Source organism: Falco naumanni, chromosome 7, assembly GCF_017639655.2.
Source record: "Falco naumanni isolate bFalNau1 chromosome 7, bFalNau1.pat, whole genome shotgun sequence".
NCBI lineage: Eukaryota > Metazoa > Chordata > Aves > Falconiformes > Falconidae > Falco > Falco naumanni.
In genome coordinates, this window is record NC_054060.1 from 64582657 (window position 1) to 64608372 (window position 25716).

The 25716-nt window shown below is 47.2% G+C and overlaps 1 protein-coding gene across 1 annotated transcript in view; it reads left to right on the forward strand.

Annotated features, from left to right (window-relative positions):
• Positions 1-25716, forward strand: part of ESRRB (estrogen related receptor beta) — an 87939-nt gene that overhangs the window by 50100 nt on the left and 12123 nt on the right. The window contains exons 3-5 of the mRNA XM_040601382.1: positions 4295-4411; positions 19925-20035; positions 20687-20848. Of these exons, the coding sequence (XP_040457316.1) occupies positions 4295-4411; positions 19925-20035; positions 20687-20848 (390 nt within the window). The remainder of the gene's footprint in view (positions 1-4294; positions 4412-19924; positions 20036-20686; positions 20849-25716) is intronic.

Sequence of the window (25716 nt, forward strand, 5' to 3'; positions counted from 1 at the left end):
TCTGAATCTGGGTTTCCCCCTGCAATTCAGGAAGAGCTGTAACCATCTGGCCCTCTGAGTCACCCAAAGGAAGAGATGGGAGGTCTGTGTGCAGCAGTGCAGAGCAGGACAGAGTATGCAAGGAAGGGAGAGGAGAGGTAAAGAATGGTGAAAAGCAATGAAGAAGAAATGAGAAAAAGAAGAGAGGGGTGTGGGGGGTCGGAAAACAGAAGTTTAGAATGCTTTAGCTTTAAAGGCTTTCTTGGCTTCTTCTAGGTAATCTTTCTTGAGTTTCCTTGTAGAAAGGCTTTATAGAAAGGCAGGATCAGTAAGTAGGGAGCCGCTTGTGCTCTCAGTGCTGTACTAATGCTGAGTTCAGCTTCCCTGAGGAGCCCTGTCCATAACTTAAGCAGGAGCTTGATGGGACTTTACTGTGCTCCCCAAGCTCAGGGAGGCATTCTTCTCTTCCCAGGCCCTCCCCTTCCAGAGAGGTGTGGTGGCTATAGGGTGTCTTGAATGACCAAGCTCTGGTGTGCAATTTTCAGATGTTCCTATTATGTGTGCAATGGAAATTATGTTCCAAACTGTTTAACAATCAAAAGTCTAATTTTACAGAAAATAGGGTAATTTTGCAGTTCTCCAGCATAAAAAACATGATCTATCACTTCAATAGTCCTTGGCTGTTTCTTAGTATCTCTCATCTAAAGGCTTTAAAGTACAGTTAAACCTTAATGAATCAAGACTCATGATCTCCCCAGAAGGTAGGTTTGGTGCTCGTTTCATTTTGCAGACAAGCAAACTAGGACACAGAGAGGAAGTGATTTGCCCTCCAAGGTGACATATGAAGGCTTAGAACAAATCCAAACTCTGATCTGGTCACCCACCACTTGATTTTCTGAAGCTATTTTTTAGGTAAATCTTGTGCTGTGACATTGATGAGGTCCTAGCAATTTTTTCAGATCTAATGTAAATGCTGTCTAAGGCAAGGAAGTCTTTTCTAATAAGCAACAGTTCAAAGCAAGGTCTTGTGTATTAGATTATCCCATTTTCTGCCCTTTCCTTCTGGGTCACATCATCTACAGTTCACAACACACAGAGACTTGACTCGGATTTTATACTTGCATGCAGACTTGTCCATGTGCAGCCTTGTGCACTGATGCTCTTCTGCAGGGCCTTGCAGCACCCCCAGCTGCTGCAGTGAAGGAGAGGCTCGCTCTGAGCCCCCTGCACCAGCAGCAGGGCTGGTGGTGTGACCGCCAGCCGCTGGGAGGCTGCTGGAATTTCGATGAGTTAATCTCATCACTTTATCACAGGGCACTTACAGAAATTACAGGGAGCTGTGAGCAGCTCACTGTGCTGGCAGCCAGCCCCAGGACCCATAAAAGAAATTGAGACACACACACAAAAAAAAAAAAAGTCAGAGAACTTTGTTAAAGTTTTGGAGACGATAGTTTTTCTTGGATGAGTTCTGCTTGGGTAATGCTGATTGTGCCTTTCCTGGTGATGTTCCTGTTTGCTGCAATAATGGTAGGTATTGCCCCCAGCTGTAGCTCTCAGTCCATGCAGCACAGAGCATGCCTTGTGGTCTGATGTAAAAGTCCATTGACTTTGGCAGTGTTGTCTTGTGTGAAGAGGGTACAGTGGGCCTCACTCTAGCATTTGCACCTGTAGAGAGGGCTGTAAGACACAGCTGTTGGCGCTTTCTTCCTTTAGACTGGGCGCAGTGTGTGGAAGGGGCACATAAGTCTCTGTTCAATATGAAGGTAACAAGCGTGCTGAGTGGGATGTCCCACCAGTGCTGAGTGATTTTTTTTCACCTGTGCTTACGAGCAAACCACATGGCTGTAGCACTACATGGTAGCCCCTGCTTTGCTGTCCAGGAACAGGAGCTTGCCCAGTGCCCATCCTGCTCTGGCTCTGCTCCTTTAACAGTCATGATCCCAGTACAGAAGTGCCTTTGAGAACTACTCATTCAAGCTGTACACACAGTGTGTACATGGTAAAGTACCTACACCTGCTCTGACACTATTATATTCAGTTGTGATGTAAGCTTTGCAGACCATTTCCAGTATTTTGCTTATCAAGGACTTTGCTTATCAAGGGCTGGAGGCATGGGGAAGTTTGGGGATCTGCTTGACACAGTGTAGAGGGACCTTGAGCTGCCAGATGAGGGCTGTCACTGTCTCCTACTGCTATAATGGCTCAGTGCCCTTGATGTAGTGTCTGTGTTAGGGGGAAAATTTTTGGCCTTGAGACCACAAAACATGAAACCTTGCATCTCTCCTGAACTCTAGTCCTGCCTTTGCTGAGAAAGGTGGGCATTGAAACTAAGGCAAAACCTTCCAAAGTGAGACTGTGTTTGAGTTTTATCCCAGGTTTGTTCTTGATCTGTTCCTTCCTGTGTGGGGCACAGCAAGTATCTAATGATGAGGTCAGGGCCTCCATACTCATGGGTCTGTAATGTGCTGGAGCTCTGTGTCTAGAGCAGGAGTTTGTTTATTACCTTGAGATCAAGCCTGAATCTCAATTTCCAGCTCTCTGAGAACATTGATGCATTGCTGGCTATTGAAATTCAGGCGCTGCACAATGACGAAATACAGTCTGAATAGAAGCAACTTGTGCAGCACACTCTGCTCCTGTAGACAAACTGTATTTTGGGGGCAGATGAGCAAAGGTGGAGGGTGGGTGGCTGGGCTGGAGCTTTAGGGGCAAGTTGTAAGTCTTGTGACAAAACGAGAGGCAAGAGGTAGAAGGTTTATAACTAGCAGGCAAATCACATTTAGGCTTTGGGGGTTCTGTGCTCCCATGGTTTCACCCAGCGTGGGCTAAACATAGTGAGATAAATCAAATGGTGCTTTCTTCCTTTTGAAACTGTGCTGTGTCTTTCCACTCAGATTCCCAATAGGGTTTCCAACTGCTTAGTTAGCCTCAAGGTCCCCCCTGAAATTGGTATGTATCAGACCGTTGGTCTTTATTTAGAGGAAGGAAGGGTTTTGCACAAGAACATGGAAATCCATTACAGAAGTAGGAACATGTTCTGTTCAGTTCAGAATCAAGTACTGTCCCAGTGCTACTAAATTGTAAGCTCTACCTCTTATTTGATGGTATACAAAGTCCATACTGTGTGTTTTCTCAGCTCTTACCTACACTGCTCCCTATAACTCTGATTGAACTCTTGAATCTTAATTTCCTGCTCTAAACCACCAAACCAACTTTTCCGTTCTTCTGAACTGACTGTAGAGCTTAGAAATCCTTTTTGGAGCAGCCTGATTTACCCAGTAGCTAGGCTGCCTTAAATGTATTGTCATTGTCAATGCATCAACTGTCAAGCTTAGGTTTCCAGTCCTGCTCCACAGCAAACATTGAATACATCGAACTCTTCAGAAACGTTGCCTCCAAAGTGAATGGCAGGATGCAGACAGCTGTTTCTGTTTGTTGTCTTCTAGGACTAAATAACTGTTGCATTACACTGTGATCCAGCATAATTCCACTTACATCCTCATATCAGACCCTCACATCCATGGTTCAGTTACATTCGTGACTTACGATAAAACATGATGTGACCAGATATAAATCTGGGATGCTTCTTTCCCTGTTTTGTCTCAGAGGCAGTGTTGTGAGGTGATCATGAATGAAAGGAAGTGAGGAAAGAAATGCTGATGCTCTGTGCAGAGGGATGAGAGGCAGGTGCACAAGGACTAATATATTAAAACGGGAAAGATTTGCATAGAATTCATTTTACAGAACATCTTATCTATCTTTCTCAATCCAAGCCTACTGCTTCCCTGCTACCTGCACTATACCAGCTGGCAGGAGGAAGCAAAGGAGGAAATGCCATTTCTGAACTCCCTGGTCCCCCAAGCAAGGCAGGAAAGGACAGGTGACATCCATCCCACAGACATGGAGCAAGACAGCAAAGGGAATGCTGCTAATGTCTGAACCGCTCCCACTCTCAGCCCCAGACTTGAGGGAACGGGCCAGGTTATGAGGGATGCAGCACATGGGATGATAGCATGCCTGGAGGACACTGTGCCTGAAAGCCCAGCATTGCAGTCAGCCCCTTGGATGGGCAGATTTCTCCCAACACTTAGAGCAGTATTGCTTTTTCTGAAATGTGTTCCAGTAAGTAGTGCTGGGCTCTCTAAGAGCCATCACCTGCTGGCTGTGATCTCAGAGGATGTGTGTGTGCAAATGAGTGACCAAACATACAGCATATACAGACTGATGGTGGTGGGATATCTGGGCACTACAGCCTGTCCCTGGATTAGTGGGGAGAACGTGGTTCCTGGGTGACCATCTCTGTGTTTGATTGCAGGGAATATTGAATACAGCTGCCCGGCCACCAATGAATGTGAGATCACGAAACGGAGGCGCAAGTCCTGTCAGGCCTGTCGCTTCATGAAATGCCTCAAAGTGGGGATGCTAAAAGAAGGTAAGACAGAGTCAGACTGAGAATTGTTCTCTGTCCCAACAACACCTGGGACTCTGGGCTTTACAGGATATTCTAGGCTACCTACATGCTTTCCCTCTGTGGCTTTCCAATGGTATCTTACAGGCTTTGTAAGAGTCAGGATGGGCAGTGACCAAGAGGGCAGTCCAGAGAGGAGTATGGTTCTAGTCAGCACCTCATGGTAGGATATTACTTCTAGCACTTAGAAATTTGACAAATAATTGGAAACTGACTGTGCTAGACTGTTTCCTTTCCCAAAGAAACCCCAGACTGGAGGGTGTTGCTCTTCTTGCCCCCCAGGTAATTTTGCAGTGTTGAGGAGAGGCTCTTGTGTGATCGTGACTGGGTTGGCTGGGCTTCGTAAGGGAAGGATGGAGTTAATGCAGAGCTATGGCACAGTGTGCAATGAAGGTCTGCCCACAGTCCCACTCAGGAGACTTTCTGAAGATGGTGGGTAGCACAGGTTTGTCTGGAAGCTGTGGGTACCCTGCCCTGCTTGCTCAGTCTGTGTTGTGCTCAGGCTATTGATCTGTTCAGTGCTCTCTGAGCAGTGTTCAGCTTTTCTCGTGCTGCTTTTCCTCCCCCACCCCCTTCCCCAATCCTTGTCCATTGAAGGTGAACCACAGGGAATTCAGTGGCAATTAAACACATTCTTATGGATTGACTTTAAAGCTTTGTTTCCCTTGGGTCCCTCTGGGAGAGCCAGCAAGGGGAGGAGGGGGAAGGAAGGAGAAGCATTGCATGTAACCCTCTGCATTGCTGTACCTGGCGGAGCATGGTCCCCTCAGTTTAACCACAAGGAACAGCAGCTGACTGTGGCCTGTGCAAGTCCTGTGTGCTGGAGCCAACATGCCAGCACTCAGCTTGCTTCCAGGTCATATCGTCATAGCAGCTGGTGATGAATTGTACAATGTCACTTGAGTGTGTATTGCTTTGCGCTAGGGCTCTCTCATTTCTTGAGAGGCAAATTGATGGCAGCCAATGTTGTTAAAAATGTATATTAGATGTTAAACCCTGTTCTGTTCTTTGATGGATGTGTAGTTTCTGTGGTTAAGTATCTTTCTGCTAGAGCACACCAGTTACCAAGGGGAGGAGATGCAAACTTGTGTAGTCTGGCCCTCCCTGATCTAGGTGTAGAGGTGGTAGGCTTGGAGGAGGCTTGATCCACTGCTGGGAGGGAAGCACCTACTTTTGGAGTTAGAGAGGGAGCACTGGAAACCTGCTTCTCTGCACGTGGTAGTTCAGAGAGGGGATATATCCCCTTACCCACACACCAGTCCACACTAGTGACACTGGCTTTAGTGGGAGTGCAGATTGGTAATGTGCTCTAGCCTGCTCATATGAATCCCATAAAATAACCTTAAACGCCTGATGTGACTCCAGTCACTCTGCAGAGCAGCAGCATGGGTCCAGGCTTTATGGCTGCCTGTGGCTGTGCTGCCCTGCATCCAAGCAGTTGAGCCTCTCGGAGCTGGCAGCTGGGCGAGCAGAGTCACAGGAGCCACGCTGGTGTGTCTGACTGTGTGGCCAAGGCATCATCTGCTTCCAGTTCTGGGAGTTCGACAAAAGTCCCAAGCAGGGTCCCGAAAGGGTTTTGTGGCATAATCTCCAAGTTGTGTGAAAACAGTTAACTCCTCCCGGATCAGTTAGGCTGGAAAGCAATGTAAGTTCATTCACACCACGCCATGCCTGAACTCCTGAACCCTGTGGGATACTGCTCGTGGCAAACTGAAATTTGACTCTAAGGCTGCTTTTGTGCTGAAGTGTATTTAGTTATTCATATAGGGATTGATTTGGCGTCATTAAAGCCACCGGGGAGGAGGTGGTTTGCTATTGATGTTAGTGTATCTGTGATCATGCCCATAATATTTAGAGCTGTGGAATATACAGTATAAAGATTTATTGATAGTAACAAGATGCAAGAACACATGACAATATCAAGAGCAGAGGAGGCTACACTAGCGATCTGCAAATAGGACTACTGTGTCCTAACACAGAGTGGTCAAGTGATTTGGGCAGGCATCTTTTTTTCCCGTTCTTTTGCTCTGTTTCCCAAGCTGAGAAAAAAGGGTCATACTGCTTTGCTTTGCAAACGGATTGTGATGGACTGATTAGTTAACTTTATGTGAAGCCTGGTGGAAGCACTAAGTATTAGTATACAGAATTCAATCAATACACATCTTTAAAAGCAAAATCCAAAAAGGGAGAAAAATGGGTTTACAGTCTTTGGTCTCCACAGAGCCAGGAGTTTCTGGAAAGAACAAATCCATAATTGTTTGACTTGCTCAAAAATACAGAATTGACAAGGGATTTTGGATTAGAAAAGGTTCATTGGTCTTTTCCATCTCTGGTCTGTCATCCTATTAGCTCATCCACCCCTTTTCTCTGCCAGGGCATGAGCGTTCCCAGCTGTACATTTCCAGTAGTTTTAACTGTTTTTAAAAATCCCTGATGTCTTGGTTTCCCCAGAGACCCTGCAGTCTCCAAGCACGCGTTAGGATAAGATGTGTCTTGATACTTGAGCTATGATCTTTTGGGTTTTTCTTTCACCAGTTCCCCTTCCTACTTTGCCTTGGTGTACCTTTCTCTTCTTCCTTGGGTTCATCCACGGCAGAAGGTTGCTAAGCCAGGTTCTTTCTCCTGCTTGAATACTGGGAGTTTGGAGAAAAATGGTCTTGTGGTTAAAGGTGAGATCTAGAAACCAGTTCTTCTCTTGACAGGTTCCTCCCTGATGCGCTTGGCACTGGGCTGGTAACTTAGTGGGGACATTTCTTGGTAAAGAAACTGTCCTTCCTCAGAAGAAGAAGAGTATGATATTCCATTAGGATTTATTTTTTTTTATTAAGGGTTTTATGATACCTTGTCATTAGGGGAGGAAAGATTTTCTTGGTTATTGTTGTCATACATGGTGTACATACCACCTCCTGCCTGCTGGGCATGTGGCATGAGCATGTTCTTCAAGCAGAAGGCACCAGTATTCAAAGATGGCAAAAGCAGGGAACCATGACTTCAAGCTTCTGCCTTATGCTTGAAATGCTCAGCTTCGTGCTGCAGGAGGGACTTAAGTTCTCCCCTTGGGGAGTGCAGATGAGGGTCACCAGGCATCTTCTCTCCTCCCGACATGGGCTGCAGCTAGGTGAACAGCTGTGAATGTAGCCCTTTAAGATCTGGGGAGACTGCTCCTAAACACAGAAGTGCAGGTTATTCAGGCAGTGCTGAGTGAATGAGGATCAGGGCAGGAAGAGAGCCAGTGAAGCAATCAATAGGTGTCTCAGATATCCAGGCCACTTTCTTTAAGAGAGCTCTGATCAATGCATTGCAACGAGGGAACTGCATGGACACCAGAGCTTTGCTGTCTCAGGTTCTCCTGGCGTGACGCTGCAGGGCAGGCGAGACTCACTGGGGAAAGCAGTAGGCGGAAAGCTCTGCCCAAGGAGCCCAACTGGCTGAGATGTCTGAAGTGTTGGCCTGTCTGGCTGCCTGTCTCTCACTTTCCCCTTTCATCGGGAGTGTGCCCCCAGAGAGCATTAATTAGCCCCTCACTAGCAGGGTCAGATAGGAAGCTGCTGAATCTGGAGTCCGGGATGCCAGCAGACTCCAGTCTGTGCCCCCATAGAAAGGCACCATCCCTAGAAAACCTGCACTCTGCTGCTCTTGGCCTTGCTGCAGCACCAGCCTGCAGGCAGAGGGTGATGGGGCATCTTCACAGCTTCATCCAGTAGAAGTGCATGTCCTCCTGCCCTGCAAAAATCAGGAAAACCTGAGCAACCTCTGATAATACTGACCCCAAATGGAAAAGACGATACCTACATACATGCCTGGCTAGGGATGGCCAGGGAAGGAAGATGTGCCCTGCAACCTGCGGAGGAGAGGCACTGTTCAGAGCTGGGCATCCCTGTCTGTGGCCACGTCTTTGCTTCCAGCACTCTGTCTTGTGCCCACAATGACCAAAGTGCAGCTTTTTGAATTCTGGACTCTACAAAGTATTTCTAGATCTCTCTGGCTCTCTAGAATGATGGATAGAGAAATTTCAGCAGTTTGGCAGGTCTCTTTTAAAACCTTAATATACCTTGTTGGTTTTGGGGGGAATATACCCTTGCCATTCACGCTCTAGCCACCCATGGCCTTTCTGTTCTACAGCAATTTGTTTGTCTTTTAGAGGTAGATGTAATTTCAGGTGACACATGGCTTGTGTAAGTAGGCTCAGAGGTTTGATTTTGGACATTGGCTGGTTAAACATGACCTCACAGCCTTGCCCTCCACATCTCTGCTGCATCTCTGAAGTCACAATCCTGTGTGTCACCTTGTAGAATGGCACTGTGATGAGGACAGTGATGTCAGTCCTTTTCTGTGTGTCCAGTATGGTAGATTGACCTTTACTGGCCACCAGGTGCCCACCAAGTTGTGCTCTCACTCCCCCTCCTCAGCAGGACAGGGGGAGGAAATATGGTAAATAAGCTCATGGGTTGAGATAACAACAGGGAGATCACTCAGCAACTACTGTCATGGGCAAAACTCGACTTGGGGAAAATTAGTTTCTTGCCAGTTCATAAGAGACTGGGATTTTAAGAAAACAAAAGTAAAACCACCTTCCGCCTACTTCTGCTTCTTCCCAGGCTCAACTCGCTCATGACATCGACCTCCTCCCTGCCTGAGCAGCTGCAAGTGGATAGGGACTGGTGTTTAGTGGTCAGTTCATAAGACTTCATCTCTGCTGCAGTTTCCTTCTCATGCTGTTCTCTGCTCTGGCATGGGGTCCCTCTCACAGGATACAGTCCTTCATGAACTTCTCCAACGTGAGGCCTTCCCCATAGACTGCAGTTCTTCAAGAACTGCTCCAGCATGGGTCCTTTCCATGGGGTACAATCCTTCAGGAACAAACTGCTCACGTGTGTGTCCCCCACAGGCCACAGTTGCTGCCAAAAAAACTACTTCTGAATGGGCTGCTTTCCACAGGCAACAGCTCCTTACCAGGAACCTGTTCTAGCACAGGCTGTCCACAAGCTACAATTCCTGTAGTATGTCCACCTGCTCCAGTGTGGGGTCCTCCATGGGCTTGCAGGGTGAATATCTGCACCTCCGTGGGCTGCAGGGGGACAACTTGCTTCACCACAGTCTTCTGCACAGGCTGCAGGGGAGTCTCTGCTATGGCACCTGGAGCACTTCTTCCCCTCCTTCTTCTCTGACCTTGGTATCTGCAGGGCTGTTTCTATTGCATTTTCTCACTCCTGTCTCATGCTGCTGCGTGGCGTTTTTTACCCTTCCTTGAATATGTTACCACAGAGGCACCATCAGCATCACTTTGGCCAGTGGTGGGTCCATTTTGCAGCCATGTAAAGCTGGCTCTGCCTGACCTAGGAGTAGCTTCTGGTGTCTTCTCACAGTCACCCCTGCAGTCCCCTGCTACCAAAACCTTGCCATGTAAAGTCAGTGCAGTCAGTTCATCAAAGGGAAATGCCCTGAGATCATGGGAAGAGGGATGAGGATAACAGGTGAGGTGTGATGGGACATCAAGGTCTCTCCTGTCCTCGTCTTTGAGTGAAAATGACAAGACAGGCAAGTGGAGGAGAGGCAACACTGGACATACCAAACCACACGATACAAATGGAGCAGACTGGCTGTTGTCTGGGTATTTGGTCTTTGACTATTGCGGAAGCCCTGCAGAATTTTTCTTCAATGGATTCCTGCTTGTATTGTTTCTAAAGCTGTGGTGTTCACTGTTGTGTGCTGGCACATCTGCAGAGACCCAGATGGAGCATAAACAGGTCTGAAAAGGAAACAAAGCTGGGTCACTAACGCTTTCATGAAACGCATGTGTGTGCAATCATGTGTCACATCAGACAGTGATAAACCAAACAGCAAAGAAAATAACTGCCTAAAAATAATCTCATCCAGGCATTGAGATGTCATCCATTATTCCACCAGCCTTTGAATCTTGTTTTCCTCCTTAATAGGAATAATATGTATTATGTTGCTGAACATCGGTTGTCTTCTGCTCCCTGCCAGGGCTGAGACTTGTCTCCTCAGAGTCTTACTCATGACTGAGGCCTGAGAGTAACTTTCTGAGGCGTGTGAGTGCCTTCTGCCCAGTTTCTTGCAGACATCACTGGTTGGCTTCCAAGAAAGAGGGCAAAGACTGAAAGGGCCCTGGGGAGGTGTCCTTTGGTAGACCAGGTATACCTTATTTCAGAGAGCAGAAGCTATTTCTGGAGTCCCACAGATCTACATGCATTTCTTGTGATAAAAGCGGTAGGGCAAAGTCCCGGGATAGGAAATCTGCCCTGTACGTGGTGCTTCGCCCCACTCTTGTCTTTGAAGGCAGGTTGTCCTCTGGCCTAGCCTCTTGGCTGTCAGGAGTCACCCAGTGGCTGTTTCTTGTGTGGTGAGGTCAACAAATGCAAGGAAGGCAGGCAGTGGAAGATAGCCTTGATCTGGATGCAGAAAAGTGAGGCTCTTTAACAACAAGTGAGATGTTAGGCAATTATCCAGGAAAGGCGTATGATTTATCTGTATCAATACTGATCCAGGTAAGTCCTGATACCAGGACTGTATGTGCTGGGGTGTAGTAATCCCAGGTACACCCATGCCTTTCCTAGGCTTTCCTCCTTTGCTCCTAATGCATTTCCATAAGAAATGCTAAAGAACATGTTAAAATTTGACAGGGCACCCAAATTCTTTGTTACAAATTCTCCAAGCTCTTGGATTCCTATCTGTCTAATCTGATTTCTGATGTAGTAATTGCTGGAATATGTGGATACTGACACTGCAGGGCCAGGTAGTGAAATATGAATGAGAAGTGAACAGAGGAGAGCCGCAAAGTTCATTCAGCTCATCTTCCTCTTAATTATTCCCCTTCCCTCCTGTCCTCGGTGCCTTTGGGAATACCCTGCCTCCCAGGAACTTGCAACAACTTGATAACCCTAGTAGTGCCTTAAGTGCCTGCATCTCTGTGAATGTTGGAGGTCGTCTCCACTTCAGAGATGGCGAGCCTGTAATCTCCAGATTTCAGAAGGGGCTGTCTCTTAAATCCATGCTCCTCCTGTTCAAGACAGTGGCTGATTGGGAAACCCTGTAGGCAGTGGAACTTTCCTAGTGTTTACCCCTAACTACTGTTTCCCTTACCAGCTGCAGCCAGTGGCTGATGTAAACGTTTCCCAAGGAAGCAAATCTGTCGCTCTGGGCAGGCCTGGCTCTGGGATGTTATAACTTGAGTGCAGTCACCTAGTATCTAAACAAGGGATTCTAAGCACTGGCAATCTTAAACTACTTCCACTCAGTAACTTTGCCTTTGTCCTTCTCTAAAATCCAGATAACCGAATTAACAACAGAGCTTTTTTTCAGCAATGTAACCAAATGGAGGGTGTTTAATTTCTGTTTTCAAGTGAAAGAATCTCTCAATGGAGTAAAGTGTTTCCAGCAACCTCTCCCCACTCCCTCCTGCCCCCATCCGTGCTTCCAGACCATGTGTTCTCAAAAAGATATTTGATTTCAGTGAAAGCTCAGCTGACATCCCTGCAATATGCTCGGGTTCTTGCTTTGTGCTTCCTGGGAAGGATGAGGGCTCCTCCGGGGATCCTGGGTAATTGGGTTAGTGGCCAGCTCATGTCAGGAAATTAAAAGGCAGCCCCGATCAGGTTGCTGCTGCATGCGATTTAATGGCTTTGTATTTATAGAGTATTCCGCCTCCAGCCGGTGCCAGAAATATCACTATTGGAGGCATCCAAATGAAAAAAGAGAATGAAAAATTATTTTTCTTTCTCTAAAATACCCGTGTTTAAAAACAGACAGGCAATCCCTTGTCCTTTGAAACAGGATCTCCAGGTGCAGCGAGTGGCATCTTGATGTCTATATCGTCCACGCCCAACTATTTTCCAAGACATGATTTGAGTGTTTGCAATGTAGCTGGAGCTGGGCTGGATGGTGGCATGACACAGAGCATGTGCTGCCCTTGGCAGAGCAATGGCAATTCTCCCAAGAGGAGATTTCAGTGGATGGGCTGTCCGCAAAGCGCGCAGTGGGCTGATGGCACTTGGTATCTGTTTTCTGGCCACAGAACTGGTGCACCCAGGACCCTCCCCACACCTTTCTGCCATATCCAATGGATCATGAGTCTGTTTAGTTTCGTTGCTCCCATTCATTGTGAATTACTAATCTGCCTAGGTTCTTGGTATACCTAACTAAATCTCTGTTCTATCAAACACGAAGTCCAGGCTCCATTGATACACATCTGTGTGGGTTCAGAGAGTCATCAGATCTGCACAGGTTTATGATAAGCACTTTGTGCATTCTGTCAACAGAAATTGTGCTTAGGGCTCTTGTAACACACACAGAAAAGAGGAAGCTGATAAAAGCTACAACCATCCCAGTATGGTTGCAACCGCAACCATTGTGCTACAAGCTTTTAGGAAGTTCCAACAACACAATATGTAAGATCCTCCAAGGTGAGCAAGAGTAGGGACTGAATGTGTGTCCCACTGCTCTACAGTAACTTAAGGCATGTGCATCAACATTTTCACAGCCTTTGGTGACCTACGTTCACCAGTGACTCAGCTGTGCCAAGATTCTCAATCCCTTCCTTTTGAAGACTGTGCCAGCCCTTGAGCTGCAGTGTATCCTGAGAGGGTCTTCACTCAGAATTGCTTGGCACAGCAGTTCTAATTTAAGACTTAAATAATAAATAATAAGCGGACACTACTTCTTAGCATTGGAAAAGCCACTGCTGAGATGAGGACTTCAGGAGAGGCTTGAAGGCTGCAAGGCCCAAGCAGACTTGCTCTAAGAGGCTAGCCAAAGCGGCAGCATGCTGTGGTGGTGGGTCTAACTCCCTCGCCTCTGTGCATCTCCATCACAAATAGGCCTTTCTCCCTGAAGTGGTAGTGGTCTCTCCATTGTGTCACATATCTAATAATTTGATTCTTGATCCATCCTTATGCTCCTCTACCTGTTCCAAAAGGCTCATATGCTCTGCCTAAATAGATTGAGACAGAAAACTGGGCTAGAGAAGGCATTGGTCTGACCTTGCAGGTTTCTCTTGGTAGTCAATGGAGAGAAGTATTTGTCCTAACTCCTCCTCAGGTAAGTGCTTGGCCAGTAAGATGAATGTGGAGGTCCCTGCTTCTTTCTGTTGCCTGTCAAGGGAGCCCAGATGCACAGAAGGGAGCTATCAAATTCTAAAGGAAGGAGGGTTAAATCACACCTAGGGTTACATGTTTCTCTAGGCAGCAAAATACCCCTTTGGGGGTTTAGCTGTGAGCACTACCTCTTGGAAAGACAGTGGGGCTGGGGCTTTGTCATCTTATAGGTCCTCTTGTGAAAGGCATCCTTGGTCTTTTCCTGACAGGCCTGTGCCTGCATCTGTTCCTTTCATGCAGTGTCCCTCAGCCTGCTGCTATGCAGGCGTTGCCACCATGGGTGACATAGCCAATAGAGCTGCTGTCCAGCTTCAGACTGTTCTAGAGGGTTCAGTAGGGAAGCAATCAAAGGAGGACATTTGCATGGACCATGAACACAGCGTTGAGTGTTTGAGTGGTGGAGTTATTACAGAGCTGAACATGGTACTTTATTCCCATGTGCCTTTGAAGCTCTGGTTAATTCCTGACTTTCCAGGGTGACTGATGGGAAAGGTGAGAAGGGCTCCGCACAGGAAGGAAGCTGTACATTTGAGAAACAGCAATGGCTAATGCTGCAGAGACACCTTTGCCAGAGCTGGCAGCCATGCAGCTGGCGTTGGCAGAGAGGAAGGGCTGGTCTGCAAGCTGTGTAAGTTACACCAGAGCCTGTATGCTTTGAACCAACCACTTGGGATGTGCTGCTTGTGTTTCTGTGTGTGAGGAGCAAGGAGACCTTGTGTTACTGCTTCAAGGCATGTGATAACCTCGTACTAGACATCAGCAGGTATCACAGGGCTAACCTGTCCCTCCGAGTCCAGGGACTCTTTAGCCAGACAGACAGCAAAGGAGCTTTCCTACCTGACTAACATGTCCCTGAAAACATCAAAGGTGGAACAGGCTGCAACACTGTGCTTGAACAGATCTAATCTCTCTGTAGGCCCTGGTAACGCAGGAGATGGATTTTTCAGCTCCACTGTCCCCCTCCCCAGGTTAGTTTTCCACCCTCCATTGCAAGTGTCTTTCCCAGGCTTGCTGAGCTGCACCCCTCAAGTTGCTTTCCTGTGTTTCAAATGAGTTGGGTAATTGCACCAGTCATCTACCAGCAGATTTTCCAGGGGCTGGCCTCTTTTCGCAGCAGTATAAGATCCTAATGGTGCAAAGGGGTCTTTTCCCCTTCCCATGCTGGAATCTCTGCGTTCTAACAAAAGAGAGCCTAGTCAGGTTGCAGCCTCTCCACTCTCATTGAACAGAGATGCCTTTCCCTATGGTCTGTTTCTTTCCCCGTCTTGGCAAGCCTAACTTCCATTTGTCACCGCTGCTGTTTCCTTGATAGGCTTCCTCCTGGCCCACTCATCCCATCGCCACATCCTGTTGCCTCTCCTGAAGTTCAGAGCAAAAATGGAGAGGGAAATTCTGTAGGAGATACCTTGGGCACTACCCTTCTCTCTTTCTTCTCTGCTCTTCACCTACACCTTCCAGCTTCCTTGGGCCATGCCAATTCATGTACTTTAGACCGCAGCTCCTGGGGACAGGGGCATCTCTGTTAGCTACAGAGCACCACCACAGCTCCGACCCAGGGAGGACAAGCAGGCTGCATTGATGCACAAACTGCAGCTCAAGGATTAGGTGGACAGCAGGCACAGGACTTGACTGGTGTATCAGGGAAGCTCAGCAGAAGCAGCCCTGTGGGCATTGCTCCCTGGCCAGCACTTGCCCTGTGTTCCCTTTGGTTGTGTCCTTCTTGGTCTAGACACATATTGTACTGTGCAAACCCTGTAGCTTGGCTCCTCCGTTAGCTTTGTTGGCAAGATAGAGATTTCTGTTCCTATCAGTTCATGGGCATGTGATAAGACTCAGTGGCAGGTGAGGTGAGGCTAGTAATTTGACTCGACAGCTGATATTGGGCCTAGACTGCATTTCCCACTGGCCAGGGCTTAGCTTCACAGAGCTTTTAAGAGTATTTTTAGTCCCCAGAAAATAAAAGAGAAACTAAACCTGACTCCGTGTGCTGTCGCCTCTGCATACTCGGCTATTTTTACTTCCGACAGACTCGGCTTGGGTCCAGCTTTTAAAAAAAGCTGGAATTATTTTACTTCCATTAAGAAAAAAAACCCAAAGCCTGATGTTATCAAGTCAGCAAGGGGACATCTGATCCCAAAGTTGTCGGGCAGACGTCTCTCCAAGGGGCATGTCAGAGAAATGCAGGGAGCTTGAACAGATCAGCAGATCAGCTCTCCCACTGCAGAGGCTTGGTGCTGGCACAGACCTCTCTGCAAGAGCGCTTGGAACACGAGTGGCACCCACAGGACGCTTAGAAAACTGACAGCCCTACCCCAAGCAGGATGCTGAGCCGAAAATTCCTGCACAAGGCCTGGCCCTGCGGTCCTCCCTGTCAGGTCAGAGGCGGCTCAGGCTGGGGAGCTGAGAGCATGCTGCCGGGGGGCTGGGACTCAGTCCCTGTGGCGGACACCAGGGTCAGCTCTATGAAGGTCAGATGGTGCCAGGAACCTTATGCAGGGTCCCTCGAAAGGTAACGAGATTCAAGATTCAGTGAACAGCAGCACTTCCTTGCAACGCGGGAGTGGGAGGAGAGAGGATGTCCCGGCACAGATAGGCTTCATTGGCGAAGAAGCAGCTGTCAGAAAGGTAAGTTATGAAGGGGTGATACTTCCCAAACTTTGCCCTGTACCGTTGCATCTCACATTATGTATGTAAGCCCTCCCTTCTTTACTGCTCTAGCAGCCCTTCCTTGCTGATACTATCGAGGCGGGGGGTCCAAGAGTGCCTACGGTGGTGCCGGTTTTGTAGGACAAGTGCCTTCTCTCCTGGGAACTGGCCAGTTGTGGCCCATGCGAGAAATGGATTTGTGCAGAAGCTGGAAGGCAACCGCTTTCTCTTGCTGCTGTCTTGTTGTCAGGCTGTTGGCACCAAATCCTGTGTAAGAGTTGTCAGTACAGACCAGCTGCATCTCGTAAGTGGCCACTGCACCTTGCAGTTAGAAGTTCAGGTGGCTGCATATTTGGTGTGAAATCCGCCCTTGGGATTACAGTGGGTGTGCCACTCAGGCTTGCTCCAGCCCTCTTTCTTTGATCTCCCTTCTCCTCACACTCTCTCACTTCCATTCATATCTCAGTTTACATTCCCCTTCATTTCTTCTCTGCTCAGTGCTTTCCTTCATGCTGCTTCTCTGAGCTCACCCACTGCACCTCCCCATTCCATTTTAATGTCCTTTAGTGTCCCTTTCAGAGCTGCACTGTAACCAGCCTGCCTATCTTAAAACCAGCCACCGAGGAAACCAAAGCAGAACAGCAGGCATTAACAAGGCACCTGAATATCACAGCTCAGTACCGCGTCCTGATTTTTGGCTATGCCCTTTCCCTCCATCTAGGCGTGACCTATTAGGCTGTCAGATCTTTGGGGAAGGGATTTTGCCATGATGCTGATATCTGGAGTGTCAACGGCAGGGACTTAGGGGGTTGAAACGCTTTTGTTTGCTGTAGCACCTGCAGCTCGCTGCACTCAGCAACTGGCTCTGGGATGTGCTATGCAAGGGTCAGCCTATTCACTGGCTCTGTGGCTGGAGCGGTGACAACAGGGTACAGTAGTGGCTCTGCAAATGCTGATTGAAAACATTTGCCTCAAGGAGTGTCACACAGGATGGGGAACAAGAGGACAAACACTTGTTCAAAATTAACAAGCCAAAGTCCTTGGGCAAACAGACCTCTATCTACTCAGCGACAGAAGGAGGGATGGAGGGTAAATCTCTCAGTGTGTCTCTCATCTTTTTTTAATGCACTTAAGTCTTTTGTGTCCTTATAATCTGATTGAGGGTCCCTAATACTGCTGCAACCTGTGCAGCCATCCCTCTGCCAAGCACTGGAGCTTCTCCTTGGGAGAAGGGAATGAGCTCCTTCCCCCATTTCTTCCTTACCCCTCCCAGACCACCCTCCCTGATGCTTATCAAACTGCATGGTGAAAGCGTCCTGGAGGGCTGTGTGTTGTCTTCTCCTGGGCTGAGAATGGCATCTCTCTGCAGCACTGCATCCTCCTGCCCGCTGGCGTGAGGGAATGGACCCCTCTGTGACTCTGCTTATGCAAGGGTCCTGTGGAGCTGAGATTCAGGCCTGAAGTCCTGCAGCCTGTTCTGGATTCCTTCATGACCTTTAAATAGTGTATTCCCGACCCTTTGAATTTTCACATCTAGTTCCTTTGTTTACTGGCAGTTCCTGAAATTTGTGTCTCTCCCTCCTCTCCTGGCTTATAGGTAGGTGCTGTTCATTCAGCAGAGCATGGAATAGACATCATCTTTCTTCAGAAACCAGGGCACTTTGATAAAGGGAAAGAAATAGTAGGTGAAAATCAAAGTTTCCTGCTTCATCCAGGACTTTATTAGTGCTGTTCCTCAGGGATCTCTCCAGATAATCTCAGGTTTGCAATTCCCTGGCTGCCCTTTCTGGAATCACTCTCTGGAACATGTTGGGGCTCCCAGGAAGGAGTCTTGCCCACAGGCTACCTGCTGCTGAGAATGGAGGTAAAAGAAGCAATGGGCAGCATTTTTAGAAACACTACCGTGTAATGGAGGAGAAAGGTGATACTTATGCTTAGGGATGTCAGTGAATTCTCCACATAGAGTCAGAAAAGAAAACGGGGCAGGAAATTACTCTGTGATCTGAGTTCACCTATTCAGCTTCATGTCTTTACATCTTCAGTGTCTGCCGTCCTCCCACAGCAGCCACTTGCAACAGCAATTCCTTTGCTCTGGAGACCTCCAGGCCTGCTCATTCCTGCTTCTGCTCAACAGGAGCAGCAGGACTTTTAAAAGGAAGTAGCTATATAGCATTAGTAATATCATGCCTATGAGACTCTGTCGCCACACACCATGACTTACAGGTAATGCCCCCTGGACCTCCAGGTGGGTGTTGCTACTGTCACAGAGATTTTGCTGTCAGACGTGTAACTGTAACCGAGTGCTGTGGGCCTGGTTGGTGTTGCTTATTCTTGCTGCTGGGGGGCTGTTGGTATTGTCTGTCTGTCAAGCTGGTTTGGGTGCTCCAGCCACGAGGAGTGTCAGGATCTAGGTGTTGGGGCAAGTAAGGGTTTCACGTGGAGCTGGTGTGGGCATTACACTCTGTTACATGACACAGTAAGCAAACGTGGCATTGAAATGCACAGTGTGACAGACATGTGCTTCTTCCTAGGGTAGAATATTTGTCAGCAGACTGACGGGTTTTTCAGGTGTACAAGTTGTTCAAAAAGCATCACTTCAAAACTGACCTGGAGTGTTTGCTTTTAGTTGTTTATGTTTATGTAGTGGATTGATTGCAAAATATTAATGGCTCAATGTGATTAGTAAGTGTATCACATAATTGGTTCCTGTGATCAGACTAAATAAGCTCATGTGTTTCTAAGGAAGTGCTTGTATAGTGTAAATTCAAATTTGTATTCTGTTTGAATGCTCCTACATTTACATTGAATTTTTTTTTTTTTTTGCGATAGCTGTTTCTCCCAGAAAGACTGAGTTACTTTCAGGAACTGATTACTAGAGACAATGTGGCTGGCCAGAAATAACTGACAATTGGACAAAAATCTATGGCTTTTATCACAATTTGGTTTTAACATTGTATTTTTTACTAATACAGCAATTCAGCTGCTGTTCCTGGTCTGTTGATGCTGCTATGGTTTTTTGCATGGTGACAGTCACTGGTGCTTCCCAGTCACTGGGAGCTGTTTTCAATGCACTATTTGCAGTTTGATTGACTGTGTTTTGACAGAGCTGCAGCAAATTCTTCAGTGTCTCCCTACTTCAGCTTTATCATTGCTTTATTGTAGTAGAGGTTGTTTCCATTTATTTGTGTTCTACTTTTATTACAGTTGCTTTACTTGATCAAGGCTGAAACATCTTTGTTGAATTCACAGTTCATAATCTATTTGCTATAGGTCACTTTTTTCAAATACAAACAGTGAGAGGTCACAGAACATTTAACTTCTCATTTTTAGGAACAATCTAAAAGCTTATTTTTATAACTGCAGGTTTGATTGACATTTAAAGTCTTTCTTTTTAAAAGCAAGATCATCTAGAGGGCATTGAGGTCTGAAGCTTTTCATTTGCCATCAGATTGATGATGATTCAAGAGTTGGAACGGGTTAATTTCTGTCTTCATTAATGTTTTGAATAAAAGAAAAGCTCACAGCGGCATGGTTAGAGCTGGAGGCAGTCTAGCTGGTATTATTGGGACTGCTGGGTTCAGCTGAGAGCTCAAGTGTTTGGGAGAGGGAAGCTCCCTGGAGTGTGGGGAATGTCTTACTTAGCAAATCTTAGCATCTGCATGTCAAGGTTCCCTGTGGCACTACAGAATCATGAGGATTTATCTTGGTTTACCTGCAGGTGTTCGTCTGGATCGAGTCCGTGGAGGCCGTCAGAAATACAAGAGGAGACTTGATTCTGAGAGTAGCACTTATCTGAGCTTACAGATCCCTCCCCCAGCTAAAAAGCCACGTACGTATTGGTCTTGAATTGTGGCCTGTTGAGCAACCACTAAGTTTCTTTTTATTAGTCTCCCAAAATGTACAGTAGAGCAGCTGTCACTTGATTCCCGTATCAGTTGCCAGCACTAGGATTTTTTCCTTATGATCATAGTGCAGAGGTAGATCAGGTACAGCAAGGCACAGCCTAGTGCTGTATTCATTGTACCTAGGGTTTAAATACCAGACCTTTTCTAGAAGATTATGGAAATCCATTTAGTGATATTCTGATCTTTTCCTGTATCCAAGCTATGTGAACAAAACTGGTCCCACGCTGATTTCTGTCTTCCATACTCCCCATAGTTCTCTAAACTTTTCCACATTCCACCAACTGATTATTCCTGCCTCCTCCTGCCCTTACTGGACATACCTGAGACAATGGCTGACAACCTTACAGTCGCTTCCTACTTTTGTCATCCCTGTACAGAGCTGGTTCTGCGCAGGCAGATCACTACAGCTTGTGTAGCTGCAGTGTAGTCTCCTGTTGTGACCAAACCCATTCCTGAGGTCCTCTAGGCATTAAAGTCAGTCGTGTATGTTCCCCCAAAGGTCCTTCTAGAAAGGGCTGTTACGACACCTTACATTATGAGAGATCCCACAACAACTTCTCCTTTAAAATGTGCAGTGACTAAGATCGTCTCCCACTTGCTGGTGGCTGAGCCAGAGAAGATTTATGCCATGCCTGATCCAACCATGCCGGAGAGTGACATCAAAGCCCTGACAACCCTCTGTGACCTGGCAGACAGGGAACTGGTCGTGATCATTGGCTGGGCAAAGCACATCCCAGGTAAACGGGGAGTTACAAGGGCGTACGCATGAACAGCAAAGGGAGCTATTATTTATCACTGTGCTTACCAGTTCTGCCTTCAACCAGGATTTTTACGTATAGTGATGGGTAGAAATTGCTGTCACAGAAGACTGCTTGTGATGAGCTCTCATTGGTAACAAACTCCAATATAGCCTGTGGTGTAGGTGCATACATTGATGCCTATATATGCATGTGCCCTGGGATTATGCAGAAGACTTTGAACTGTGATAAAGTTCTCGGTTGTGCCTGGCATCAAGTGGCACAGCAAAAGCACTTGGGAAACAGCCCTTGGGATGGTACAGCGGACTTCAGTGATGTTGCACTACATCAGCATGGCCTAGGTCTGTTGTGTTTATAGGTGAGTAAATCTTATGGCAGTGAGTGGAGTTTACTGGTAATAAAAGGAAGGCAGGTACACACCCTGTCTGTAACAGGCATTCTCACCCGGCCTCGGGAGAGCTTTTGTCATACTGGATTCACCACAGAACACATTCCATTGCGATAGAGGGCATACTCACTACTGTCAGTGAATCTCGAGGCTTCTGTGCTGACAAATAATGAGGACAACTTATTAGCGATCTGACTGGCCTCAGAAGGCTCACTGACTGTATCTGGTGAGTGCCTGTGTGATTGAGGGACATAGCAAGTGTCTCTCACCTGCAGGTAGGATAGAGCCAGGCTGAAGGAGCAGACATGGCCCTCAAGGGGGTTCTGAGGACAAAGATTTGGACTGGGAAGGGAAAATGCACTGACTCTCTAGTTTTCCCTAGCCCCTGCCAAAAAAAGGTAGGTTAGATTTGGGTGTAGAGATGGTTAGAGGGAACTTACGGTATGTCCTTGGGGTTTACACAGATGCTTTCCAAAGACTGTTTCAGATGCTCACTATGAACAGCTCACTACAGCTGTCTCCTTCTGCCTGCCTTGTGTCAGGAGAATATCTGATGCTCAGCCATAAGATATTTGCACATTGTATCATCCACGGCATGGGTCTGTATTCTTTTGCTTTGCTTCTTGGCTTTAAGTTCTTCCTTGTTTGGTGAGGCATCTAAGCACAAGTGATCAGACAGCTTAGTTCTCCCATGTATTTTGTTTCTCTTTGTAGCTCCTCTTGTGGCTTTGTGGTGGCTGTTCCTCTTTTTTCAGAGGGAGTATTTCTCCTGGAACTCAAGGGTTAGTGGTTTCCTGGGTTATATGGAATATGGACTGTTACGTGGTGGGACTATGGAAGCCTGGAGAAACTTTTTCAGGACAGTATTTCTGAGTAGAGGTTAATCCCAGTGATGCCCTTCTTACACGAGATCTGCATATCTGGAGGGATTATCCATCTGGGGCTGATTCATCATAAATGGAGTTACAGTGGTGATTAGGGAACTCAGCCTGGATTGCTCTACTAACCCAGTACTTGGGGTGTTAACGGGAATGATTTTAATGCAATGCAATTAGCTGCTACGGCTGTCCAGTGTGGTGCCACTGTATGTTCTAACCTTGGCTATTTCCCTTTGCATAGGGTGCCCTGCCGTAGTTCCCTAGCTCGTGGCTGTGGGATGAGCGTGGGATGCTCAGCTCCAAGTTCCTAGTTTTCCAGCCTGCCATGGCGATATTATCCCAGAACAGGAGTGTAGTAGAGATGATCCCTGCACTGCGGAAGGGGCTCTTCCTCTCCTTTCTGAAAGGGAAGACGTACCTGCCATCATCTAAGTTTTCTCTGTGTGTTTTCCTTTCCCGTCAAAGGCCCTGCAACATGGTAACAGGTAACAGGTCTGCCTGGCACAGTGCAGACCAGCAGCAGTATTATAACAGGACTGTGTGCACAGGAGAGAGCTCAGGGATCATTACACAAGGGAGCAGTACCAAGAAACCAACATAATAAGAGACAGTTCATAAAAATGGAACAAAATACCCTGTAGTTCCGAAACAAGTATGAAACATACTGAGTTAGGCAGCAAGGGGGCAGAGCAGGGCAGGGCCAGGAGGCTGCCAGGTGTCTAGATTTTCCATGCCCCAGGTGTTGGTACAAACTTCTGCCCCACAGTGTTAGCAAATTAAATCAGGTAAGCTTAAAGACACTTTCCTATGATAACAGGAAAGCGTGATTTAATGGTGTTTAGCAAATTTTATTAGCTCAATAGCCTTATTAGCCATTAGCTCAAAAGCTGGTCTTAACCAATGTGAAGTTGTCTCCTTCAGTATGAGTGCCCCCCCGCCCCCTACTCTTCCTCTCCCCTGTGCTAATTGTCTTTGAACAGCATCAGCCTTTTCTTCGTGTGTGATGCAGGGAGTCAAGACTTCTCTCGAGGGGTGACGATGAAGGCTCTCCCAGGGTAGCTGTTGTGCTGCTTTCACTAGGAAGACGATAGTACTAGCACAGAATGAAATATGGCAAGTGGAGTGACAGCAGCTGTGTCTGGAGTGGCCTCAGATCCTATAATTACATCTCCCTTTATTACCTCTGTTAATGGCCCTCCAGGATGACAGAAATGATAATAAATTAACAGATTATGAACTCCACTTGCCACAAATTATGTGACTTTTTTAAAAAAAAATTCTGGGAGCTCCCACTGCCAAACCAATGAAATAAATAATTTTTTTAAAAAATCACAAAAAAAGAAACCTGAATGTCACATCAGCTGTTGAAAATAAAGCAGCTTTTCTCAACCTGCATTTGGGAAGGAGGGAAACACGCATGCAGCTCTGTGCTGGAGACAGAGGCTCCTCTTTTGGTACCCTAGGGATGGCAGCGGAGCATTCAGCACCTTTCAGGATCAGACCTGAGAAAAGCAGCAAGAAACAGATCGCTAAGGGCACTTTATGGATGCTGTGCCATCAGACAGCTCAGGAATGCAAAAGAGCGGGGCTCTAGCAATTCCCAGGAACTGTAAGATGACAAGGCAGTTGAATTTCACAACTAGAGGTTCTCCGGTGTTACAAACCTATAATAGCAAGCCTGTGATTTTGGCCAGGTGAAATTAGCATTTACCTTTTCTGATCTCATGGGAGCAAATGCTACCTGCATGGGAAACCCTGGGTTATATGATTTTCCCTTTCCTGTTGTCCTGGATTTGGCTGGGATAGAGTTAGTTTTCTTCTCAGTAACTAGTACGGTGCTGTGTTTTGGATTTAGTATGAGAATAATGTTGGTGACACACTGATGTTTTTAGTTGTTGTTAAGTAATGTTTGTACTAAGTCAAGGACTTAAGCTTTCCAGGCCTTGCCACTAGGAGGTTGGAGAGCACAAGAACACAGAGAGGACAGCTGACCCAAAGTAGCCAGAGGGATATTCCATACCATAGAGCATCGTGCTCGGTATATTAACTGGGGGCAGTTGGCTGGGGGCTGCTGATTGCTCCTCGGGGACTGGCGGGACATTGTCTGCAGTTGTATTGTGCATCACTTGGGTTTTTTTCCCCTTGGGTTTTATTCCTTTCTCCTCTTCATTACAATTGTTATTATTATTATATATTATTTCAATTATTAAATTGTTCTTAACCCACAGGATTTACCTTTTTCCCCAACTGTCCTCCCCATCCCACTGCAGGGGCCAGGTCGGGGAGTCAGCAAGCAGCTGCGTGGTACTTAGTTGCCAGCTGGGGTTAAACATGACATCTGTGCAGACTGTGGTGACACAGGCACAGTCCTCCAGCCCTCGCATTCTACATGTGTAAACACTGGAGGAAAGGGGTCCTGATTCTGTCAGACGTTCCAAGTCCAGGCTTGGCACTGCAGCACTCCCTCCCTTATGCCCACCTGTCAGAGCTGGAGTTGGCTACCTGGGAGTGCTTCTGGCAAGGGGCTTTCCCAGGTGGGTAGGGCAATTGCAGCCGGCTCTTCTGTTCTTGGCACAAGGTAAAGCGTGGTCTCTCTCGTGCTCCCACCTGCCATAACTGCCTCTGGGAAAGGGTGATTAACAAGAGATGTGGGACGTACAGGCTGCTGCTAGGGTTAAGTCAATTCTTCTACTTTGTTATCTAGCAGAAAAGGGTGAGCTATGTCTGTCCTGGATCCTCTCACTCTACTACATGACTGTTTCTCAATCTGTAACAGATTTCATTGGCAGACTGCAGTGAGGTGATGGCATAACCCCTTTTGTAATCCAGATGGGGAATGAAGATGCAGAAAGGCCCCATGACTGACCCAGAAACTGGACTTAAGGCAGCAGCCTAAATGCTGGGCTGTTCTCTGTGGTCAGTTCTGGGAGAGGGGGGAACCAAAGGAGAGATTCCAGGTGCTAGAGACTGTGACCGTGGCTGTGCACAGCACTGTTACCCCTGTCTCAGGGCTCACCTCTTCAGTTCCCTGGGCAGCAAGCAGACTCAGGGAGACAGGATCCCAAGCTGCATCAGCCTGCGCTTGGACTCGGTCAGAAGGGCTGCATTCAGGAGCAGCACAGTACCAGCTGCAGGAGGTAAGGGGCAGAAGGGTGAGGCAAAGGATGGAACACCCTGAAGTACTCGCGGCCTGAGCAAGGGATGGGATTCACCAGGTGCAGGGCTGTATGGAGCACAGGCTGTGCTGTGCAGGAATCAATCTCACAGTCATGCAGCTGGATGTGCAGCTCTTCTCCCTAGTAGCCAACACTCTCTTTAGCTGTTCCCTCTGGCACTCCTCCCCAATGGTTTATTGATTCTTCCCTCCCACCCACTGCTCCCCTCAGACTTTGCACACACAACACGTGACAGCTGATTGGTATCTGTTAATTAATGTGGCCTGGGGCCTCTTTTCTATTCAGTGGCCTGATAAGGGAAATTGGATGTCCAAGGGCTGCCAGGCCATTATCACCCTTTGCTTCCCCTGGCAACACAAACACAAAACATGGCGTAGTGATAAATAAATACCACTAACCCACTCT